This window comes from Pleurodeles waltl, chromosome 3_1, assembly GCF_031143425.1.
Source record: "Pleurodeles waltl isolate 20211129_DDA chromosome 3_1, aPleWal1.hap1.20221129, whole genome shotgun sequence".
NCBI classification, from domain to species: Eukaryota; Metazoa; Chordata; class Amphibia; order Caudata; family Salamandridae; genus Pleurodeles; species Pleurodeles waltl.
The window spans coordinates 831485278-831495898 of NC_090440.1; the positions used below are offsets into that span (position 1 = coordinate 831485278).

General features: G+C 42.3%; 1 protein-coding gene across 1 annotated transcript in view; it reads left to right on the top strand.

Annotated features, from left to right (window-relative positions):
* LOC138284669 (uncharacterized) overlaps positions 1-9258 on the top strand; it is a 538877-nt gene extending 529619 nt beyond the window's left edge. Inside the window, exon 12 of the mRNA XM_069223737.1 lies at positions 8156-9258. Within this exon, the coding sequence (XP_069079838.1) occupies positions 8156-8481 (326 nt within the window). The 3' untranslated portion in view covers positions 8482-9258. The remainder of the gene's footprint in view (positions 1-8155) is intronic.
* The last annotated feature ends 1363 nt before the right edge of the window (positions 9259-10621 follow it).

Here is a 10621-nt window from a genome sequence, read left to right on the forward strand (position 1 = left end):
GGTCCCCGGCAGCTCTACTTTTGCTTCACCGTGACTTCTGCCTTTGCCAAGGCTTGTAGGTGGCTTTTCCACGCCACTGACCAATTTCAATCATCCATCCAGCATGGACATCGACTGCATCTTCCAGAAACTCTTCACCTGCTCCAGTGCTGCATTCCTGACTGTCTTCGTCCTACCGTTGACCAACTCCTGCATCCACATCTGGGTGGGTAGTAGCTCCTGCTCCTCCTGTACTCCTCTGTGATTTCTGGACTTGGTCCCCTTCTTCCAAGGGTCTTCCTCTCCAGGAATCCGCCGCTGGATTCTTGCAGTCTTGTCTGGGTGTTGCATTTTCTTCTTTTCCTTCCTTTTGGGTGGTTTGGGGAAAATCTAGTAATTTACTCCTTTCCTCCTGGTCGCTAGGGGTCACTGTGGTACTTACCTTTGGTGATTTCCTAGAAACCCCAGCTCCCCTCTACACATTCCACTTACCTAGGTGGGGATCCTGTGTTCGTGTTCCATTTTTTTAGTAAATGATTTGGGCTACCTCCAGGGCCACTATTGTCTAATTGCATTTGCACTGTTTTATATCACTTTCTATGCCTATTGCTGATTAGTAGTGTACATATTTAGTGTGTTTACTTACATCCTATTGGAGGGTTGCCTATCTAGTGTTTTGGTACTGTGTTACTGTAATAAATACCCTTTATTTTCGTAACACTGAGCATTTTCTTTCATGTGTGTAAGTACTGTATGACTACAGTGGTATTCATAAGGTTTGCATGTCTCGTAGATAAGCCTGGGCTGCTCATCCACTACCTGGCATCTAGACACTGCCTACACTACACTAATAGGGGATACGTGGACCTGGTATAAGGGTGTAAATACCTCAGGTACCCACCACACACCAGGCCAGGTTGCTACAGCTGCATTCTAGGTGCATTTCTCAATAGATCCAGCACTGGCATCAGTGTCTGTGTATGGTACTGAGAAGTTTGATACCAAACTTCCCTGTCTTCAGTGTATACATCATGGAACTGTGGAGTTCGTAATGACAAACTCCCAGCCCATGTACTCATTATGGCCACACTGCACTTACAATGTCTAAGAATGGATTTAGACAGTGTAGGGGCATATTGCTCATTCAGCTATGCTCTCACCAGTGGTATAGTACACCCTGCCTTAGGGCTGTAAGGCCTGCTAGAGGGGTGACTTACTTATGCCACAGGCAGTGGTTTGTGGAAATTGCACCCTGAGAGGGGTGCCATGTTGACTTTGTCTTTTTCTCACAACTAACACACACAAGCCTTGATGGCAGTGTGCATATGCTTGGTGAGGGGTCTTCCAGGGTGGCATAATACATGCTGCAGCCCTTGAGGACCTTCCCTGGCCAGAGGGCCCTTGGTACCTGTAATAAGGGACTTAACTCTGTGCCAGGGGTGTGCCAATTGTGGGAACAATGGTACACTTTTGGGAAAGAACACTGGTGCTGGGGCCTGGTTAGTCTAACAGGAGAGATAATAGGGAAGGAAGACAAAGGGGAGAAGATGGAAGGAAGTAGAAACCGAGCAGGGAAATAAAAAGGGGGGGGGGTTAAAGAGGGGGCTCCTTTGGACATCACAAAGGGATCCAGGAGCAGGATCAAGAAAGTAGCTTTTGTGAGACACAGCAGAGGCCAGGAGGCATAACCTTCCTAAGAGCTCACGAAGAGCCCACCTGACACTGAAGAATCAGTCTCCGGCAAGGAGTAACCCAGAAATGAAGCATGTCACATTGCGCAGTTGAGTGCGCAGAATCCTTTTTAGAGTAGAACAGAGGTCTTCAAACTTTTTGATGCCCAGACCCCCCTCTCAAAAGTTTTTAGGTGTAAAAACCCCTCCTGACATAAATTTCTAGAACGTGGTATTCCTCATCACCGACAATCATAAACATCCCCAATCCCCACTGCAGATAATTTTTACAGTGAGGAAATAATATTAAACAGTGGTCAATGAGTGTGGGGGCATAGTCAAAGGTGTATCTAAAAACACAATGTGCAGCCCGGGAGATTAAGGGGGTCATTATGAACACGGCGGAAACAACCGCCGTGTTCATGCTGGAGGTCAAAACACTGACCGCCAGAGACCCCGGAACACCGTCGGACAGAATATTAATTTTTCTGAGAGCCGGCAGGCGGAAACCTTGTTTATGCCCGTCGGCTCACAGAAAGGCTCGGGCGTGACATTGACAGGGGCTCCACATGGAGCCTCTGTCAATGCCTCTGTGCGGCAGGTGCAGATGCACCAGTCGTGCAGATCACTGCCTGAAAATCGGGCAGTGACCTGCGTTACGGGGCTCTGCACCGGGGCCCCTACACTGCCAATGCAAAGTGCATGGGCAGTGCAGGGGCACCCCCTCCGCCAGCCTTTTCCTGGCAGGATATCCCGCCAGGAAAAGGCTGCCGGGAAATGAAACATTATCCGTAGGGTAGCGCCGCTAACCTGATGGATGGTGTTTCATCCCACCTCCAGGTTGCCTGACGGCGGGAGCTTGGCGGTGGGTGAGGGCTGCCGCTGGCGGCCTTCACCATGTTTATTATATGGTGGTTCGGCCCGCCATGCTGTCTGGCGGATTTGGCCGGCACTGCCGGCATGGCGGGCCGAATCACATGATCTTAATGAGGGCCTGATTCCCAATGCTCAAAAGGTGGACCTGAGACTACTGAACCTGGGAAAGTTGTCTGAATGCCATTTGGTCCCCCAAGACGGACATTAGCCTTCACCAAAGTTAAGCACTGGTTTCCCTGTTACCGGAGTTTACTAGTCCGGTGTTAACTGGACTTTCGGTGGATCAAAGAGGACTTTGAGGGACATTGATCCCTGTGACAAAAGCCACCCACTTTGACAGTGGACCAAGTAATAACCTCAGGAAGTCCCCTGTTGACCGCACAGCATCCTCAGCATCTTACAGCATGTTTAGCATCCTGTATCCCTTGAGTTAGGACCACTCTATTGAAGTCCATGGTGGTCTACTCCTAGAGCCTGGAACTGGACTTGAGACTGCTTTGGTGGCAAGGATAATGGTCCTGCAACTTATCATCCCCCATGACTTCTCCTCTGTTGTAGTTGATAACTCAACAGGGCTTCCAAACTTTGAAGTTACCGTTGCTTGTTTAAATTTTGCAATGATTTTCAGTTTACTTAAAATCCACTGCAGGGCCCTGGGGATATACATTTTTGTTTGTTTTGTTGTCTAGAAATTCATCAAAATAGTATCTATTTTTATAAATTGGTATTGAATTGCTTATGTGGCTTTATTTTCTTGGCACTTCTGAATGCTTTACATGTGTTTCTTTCTTTAAGACTTGCTGCTCAAAACCACAACTTCCCAGAGTTGAGCTACAGTTTTACCAGTTAATCTGACTGGACCCAAAGTGGTATTGTGACTGTATTACACAGTGAGGTCTCACAAACACACCACATAAAATACTACATTTCCTCACAGAACAGGAAAAGATTCCCATTATTCTAAGGGGAAGAAAATTCAAAGATGCACTAACGTACCACTGTTAAGACGAACTTTAAGGCTGAAATTCCATATACCACAGTGATGGCAAAGGCAGTTAAATGTCACCCGTGGACTGCAGCACTTAGTCCTAAAGCATGTTTTCCTATTTCACACTAGTGAATGGCACACTACCACTGTAGCCCGACTGCTGCAGTTTAAAAGGAAGGCATTCCACTGTCAAAAGGGTTATTTTAACAGATTGGCCTGCAGATTTAAATAATAAAAGGTCATCCCTTAGTAGGCCTTGTAGATCACAAGGAAGGGTACATGGTATTTAAAGATGAGACACTTAGAAATGTAATGTTACCATGTCCTTTCAGTGACAAGCCCTCAAAAGCTATTTTCACTCTGGAAAGCTTTGGCTGTCATATGAGAAAACCACAGTACAGATAAAAATATTAATTATGCTTCCTCAGAATTGGGACCAGCTAGAAAAATGATCAAACACTATTGTTAATGTTTATTAAGACCCAGTCCAATGGTGAAGTTAAATTTATAATAGATATTTAGAAAATGTAACTTTTAGAAAGTTATTTTTTCCCTGCCTGAAGCCCTTAGAGCATGGGGAACTGGCAAGCGTTCCCCTAGGGGGCACAGAGTGCGGTCTCTGGTGTGCATGAGGGCTGCATTGCTGCCAGCAGAGTGGGAGTGGGGCTTTGTGGGGAGGGTTGGTAATGGGGATGCTGAGGAAGGGAAGCATATACATGATGTAGTCAGGGAGTTATTTTAAAGGTTTCATTCCATCCTGCTCTCTAAATTAAGCGCCTACTCTCTTGAAGAGTCACAGATTAGACAATCCTGTGTTATGCTGTATCTGAATCTCTACTGCACCTTGGTGTAAGCCTTCTTTACTTGCTCTCACTACATTGGAAGAGTCAAGTGTAAAAAGGAAGTAACTTGGGGCCAGATGTACCAAAGGGTTTTATCCATTCTGTGTCTATGGGAAAATATGTTTGTACATATGGCACTTGACTATTGAATTGGAATTAAATAAAACTGCACAATGTGAAACCAGAAAACCTACATTCAATCCCAGCTTCCTCGCCTGACCAAATTGTGTGATGCTAGCAATTGTTTTATTCCACTTTGCCTCCTTTTTCTTCTTTATAAGAGCACCTTGAAATACAGTTCATTATATGCATGGTACAAAACTCTTGTGTTTTATTTGATAAACTATAATGTTGTTTATGTAAAATAGCAGCCAAGGCAGGCCAGAGGGGTCCACATTACAACTGACTTGCCTCTTAGTTTACAAAATTGAATGTAGGAACGTTCATGACCCCCCACCACCTGACTAACTATCACTTTAAAAAATACTTCTCAATGCACTGATTTAATTGGACGTACTAGGGTGAAATGCTTCTGCATGTTAGTGAAATACACGTTTTTGAATTTTGAAGAGACTTTTTTGCAAAATGTCTTAAAAATGAATGTGTTCCTAAAGTTGATTGGTGCAGGATACCTTATTTGCTTCTCTTCTTTTACTTTGGTTAGCTTGTAGATAAGTGTATGCCTGTTTATTTAACATCTTTCTAAATCTTAGTGCTCTAAGTAAACAACTGCCAAGCGAGGTCGTTCAGCAGGGGGCCACATGTGAAGGTCGGTAGGGCTGCAAGAGAACCCCAGGGCTGTACATTGAGTATCACTGCCTTGGAGGCTAATTTGCATTAGCCTGCTAGTAACTGCAGTGTTACTGCTTGACTTTAGTGAGGTATAAAAATTCCTCCCAGAGCAGAAACAATAGCCTTGGTGTGCAGACCTATTTTTCTTACCCTTGCAAAGACCAGTTAGGGTGGAGCCAGAAACCTGTTCTGTTACACGTAAATGGAAAGTGAGGCTTGGAGAAGGAAAACCTTTGTTACCCCCAGGCTGGCTCCAACACCAGTGGGAAGGGAGCTACCTCTGAGTCGGTGACAAGTGGCCACAACAGAGGAGGATAATCATTTCCCTAGGCACACCTCTAGGTAAATCACCAACTCTGCACAGGGGAGCAAGAGTTCATTCATTTTGGAATTTAGGCATAAGGTGCACTGTGATATTGTTTGCAGTTACGGCAAATGGGAAGTGCTGAAATGTTTGGTTGCCAATGGGTACTTAAATCCCATTGGTTAGGGAGAAGCCCAGAGTCAGCTCCACCCACTACCTAGTGCCAATCATAAATATCACCCCAAGCCACACTCCTCAGAACACTTTCTGGACCTGAGGAAGAATAGAAGGACTGCATCTGCTTATTGTGTCCTCTGGGGAGACCTGAAGGGCTGGTCCTCATCCCACTTCTTCCCAGGACAGAGAAGTGGACTCCAAGGGTCAATTCGCAGACGTATTCTTTTGCTAAATGGGTACATGCTGCTAGAGGCCTTTTTTGTCAAGTTCCCATCTGACCAGTTGCCACTGGATGAAGACAAGACCCTCTTTTGGCCTGTGCTGGAGCAAGACATGACCCCCAACTAATGTCCCTAAAGTCTAACTGAGCTTCTTCTACACACTCTGAAAAGCTGTGAGACTTCAAAAAAAATTCTGACTTCAAACTGCTAAATGACCGTGACCATCCATCTGAGCCGATCTTGCCAAGGCACAACTTGAGTGGGCTGAAGAAATGGATTTGATGCTGCACAGAACCTTCAAGTGGAGAAACCTGTTTCAGCTGACCAACACCGGGAGTTATCTGGCCTTGTGGGATTCATCATTGGATACAGCTTGCAACCTTGCCCGGCTGGAGGAGTCAGAGCTCTGAGAAAGAAAGTAAGTCCAAACAAAGAAATATTGACTGGGTGAAGGCACAAAAAGTAGCCAGCTGATGAGCAGGTCTCCCTGGGTGTGAAATTCAAAATGTTCAAGCTATGAGCTTTTCCCACAAAACCAGTGACTTGTCCAATGGCTTTCTGGCTTTGAGTGTACTTCTTGGAATAAAGTCTCTGCCTTGCCCTGCTGAAGGATTTTGGCTCCCATTCCGAGACTAAGGGCCTGATTCCGATCTTAGCGGACTGAATCACTCCTTCACACATGCGACAGATATCCCGTCTGCCGTATTGTGATCCTATTATATCCTATGGAGACCGTAATACGCCAGACGGAATACTGCATGACAAAAGTGACAGATATTCTATCTGCCAAGATTGTAATCAAGCCCTAAATCCTAAGGTAAAATCTGTGACTAGGACAAACTTTCTTGGTGTATCTGACCCAAGCTCTTAAGTGGTTGGCCTGACATCACACCTAGGTCTGGGTAAACAATGATCGTTGATTGACTTTTTACTTTTTCTTAGTGGTTTGTACTGTTTAAAAACAAATAACGGGAAACTGAAGGTACTCATTTTAAATTATTTGTGATTATTGCTTTATTTAGTCCTAGGTTCCTATCTAGCACAACCAGATGTCTTTGATTGGGGTTTAATGCTTTTTGTTGTTATTTTTATTTAAACTTTAAAAATAATATATTTCGTGTTTCACTCTTTTAGATTTGTGTCACTTTTTGTGTCATTTTTTTCATAAAAGTATTCTCGATTTTTTATAAATTGAAGTGGACTTTTCACAGTGTTGTAATTTTAACCTATTTGGTACTTCTAAATACTTTACACATTTTTTTAAGTTAAGACTGCCTGGTCTATGCCATAGCTTGGAGGGGCTAACCTCAGGTTTAAGTTACTGAAACCTTTACTGGAACTAACCGGTTAGTGACTTTATTACTTGTGGAAGACTAACCTAACATCCACCCCAATTAATACTTCACTTTCTTACAATCTATATATAATTTCATCTATATAATTTCCTCTTGATCACCTTTTGTTCTAAACATTGTAGAGTGTATGTTTATCTGTGATATCATCTATTTCATTAAAAACTCTGCTGGACTTTTAAATACCAAAGGTAATAATGGGCAAACGTACCTAGTCTCTCTTGGAATCGGAAAAGGTGATGACAAACTGCTACCCACCAATGCGACAGAGGACATTTTACCAGAGAGTGCTTAAATCATATAAAGAGAACCTAAGATCCTAGATAACAAGGCACTCCATGTAGAAACCCGACCCAGATAGACCAATGCTTTCTCGTGTTATACAATAATATTTGTATTTCTGCGTATTGTGGCACTGCATTTTTAATCAACTACCTTCTCTCCTTTGTAAGACTCCCTCTAGAGACGGACAAAAAAAGAGTAAATAATTGTGAAACAAGTGTGCAATCAGTGCTCCCACCCCCGGGAGCTTCTTTTGTTGAGTCAAATCGTGAGACGTAGGAGATGTGAACAGAACCTCTAGGCAAAGACAATAAGGAGCTGGGTTTTCAGAACATAAACAAGAATGATTATATTGTATTTAGAATGAAATATTAACAAAAAGAAAATATGTTGGTTTGCTATTTATTCTAAAACTATGAATATTTCTGTAAATCAACAGCTAATACTGGCAGAATAACACGATCGGTACCCTGAGAACCATAGGCTTCCCGTGATATATACAGATTTGAATGGATAAGTGAAACTCATAAAACATATAATTTAATGTTTTAACTGAGTTATATGTTCAACTATGCCTGAATTGTCAGTCAGCTACCTAGTAAATATAATACGAAACTAATTATTTCCTTGTTAAATGAAGTTTTTAAAATGTTTTCAATTCACACTTTTCAGGATGTGAAGCAGAAATCCAGAAGGAAGAACAGCCATCAGAAATTCAGTGCCTCACCAGTGATCCTAAGGCTGGCGAGACTGTTGTATTGAAATATTTTATAGCTGGATGCAGTACAAGAAGTGCTGACGTGTCATGGTTTGATGGAATGTACCCCATTGACGAGGATTGTATTCAAAACTTGGACAATAAGGACAAATCTGGATGTATTTCCACCGTAACGTTTCCAACTGACTCTGAGAACAAGGGCAGGGAATGTGAGATCAGATGTGAAGTGACGAAAGACTATGAAACGATTGAGAAAACATACATTTTAAAACTCACCTGATATTTCAATGAAGGAACAATTAGCACAAACTCTTTATTTTTGTTTAAAGGTCTGGTGTGTATGAAGCAGTAACATGTCTTAACTTACTTACTGGGCAGTACATACTTAGGCCTTCTGGCACAATTCTTCACGAGCCATTTTCCTCAAACACTGCTGGTCGCTATGGAATTTGTAAGAGTACGTTTTTGCAAATATGCTTAGGGGGCCTCTAAGTGGCCAGTTTGTAAAATTCTTAGCCTAAAAGTGCTTGCTCTGCGCTCCTTTAGAGACTTGGGTGAGGACAAGAAGTAAAATGATGTTTTTCTACTTGAGCATTTAACATTTTCATGCGGGAAGGTAAGCAACTGTATTTCTTTGCAAGGTGGCGTCCTGTTGACAGCTGCAATTTCACCTGTTGAATCGAATCACGGTTACATTACCGAATCATGCTTCAGCAGTAATGAAGAACCAAAATGTTACAAGGGCGGGCTAATGCCAGGCCACATGCCCAATGGGAACCCAGAACAAATGTGGAGTCAGCCGAAAAGGATATCTATTCTTCCAAGCAAGAACAAGAACTTGCGATTTCGGAGCAATAACTGAAAATGTTTGTTTCCCAATGAAGCAGTTGTGAATGAATGTAATACGATTTATAGCAAAAATGTGACAAATCTGATGAACTAATTACACCAGTTTTTGACAAACGCAAAATCTCAGGGCGTTGCAAGCTGATGTGAAGGTTATTATTTGTTTTATATAAGCAATGTGCCACAAAAAGGAAAATAAATAATGAAAACATGCTGCCTCCTATGTGACAGTCAAATGCTCGCAATCACATTTCTAAATATAAAAATAACCACTGCATATAATTTTAATAGAACGTCATGCATGTGTACTTTTAAGAATGTATGTACGAATTCTTAACTTTTAACGCACATCACAGGAAAATATAATTCTTAGTGGAACAAACATACAGTACTGCTGGCTTTGCTTTGAATTACTGTAACCTGAACACATATTAAACCAGGGGGCTCCATACTTTTCTGTAGCAAGAGCTACTTCTGATCAGTGAAAATCATAGTGAGCTACCAAAGGCTAAACAACTCGCTCATTATTACCAGACACCCCCACGCCAAGCCTCCTTCACTGTAAGCCTAACGTCCATAGAGCCAGGTACTGCGATGTGAACAAAATACTGTGACAAGGACACTATTACAGGGCTGCCATGTGCGTCAGTGAGAGCGTGGTCTTAAGAGATGTATGAACATGTGTGCATATGAATGGAATATATGTTTATAGGTAACTGAGATCCTGTGTAGTATGTACTTGTGGTACAGGACAAACCTTTCGCCGTATGTGCCACCGTTACATGTACAACACAAACATATAACCATTTTTTTTTTTAAATGGGAGAAATTAAAAGAGCCAAAATGTTCACAATGTGGAACATTTTTCTGCTCTTTAAATTTCTCCCATTTAAAAAATGACTGTGCCATATTTATAACAAAAAATACAGTGTTCTACTGGCCACTAGGAGCAAGAGACCTGCTGTTGTAAATGCAACACTTAAAAATACATTGAAAACAATTCAAATGAAAAGTTAACTTAATTATAAGGTAACTTTTCACTTTAATTTTCTCTGACTTAAAAGCCTTCAGAAACATCATTTTGTTCTCACCTCCAATACTCAGTTGGCAAGGTATTTTATCTAGGTGTTGAATACCTTAGTGTTTAAAATCTTCACCTCTGTGCCCTGGGTCATAATTCTGACTCCAGCACTTCTCCTTACCAGGCCCTGCTATCTGCAACCTGATGATGATAATGTAAAATAAACACAGCCTTCACTTAACTTCAAAAGGAAAAATGTGACTCAGTGCTTATTTAAAAATGAACTCAAGGCTTTGAGCTACTCTGAAAAGGTCTGGAAGCTACTGATAGCTCATTGTGGACTGGCTTGAGACAACTGGAGTAAACACACATGGATGACAACAAAGTGCAAAGAATTGAAAGAAAAAAAGCATAGACAAAGTAAAGTATCTACCCACCAGTCCTGGCACTAAATCGCACTTTTTGTAGGTGGATGTACTTATGTGTCCAGACACTCTCAGTACTGTGGCAATGGGTCAACCCACTTTAGCAGCTGTTTCTTGCTTTGCATGCT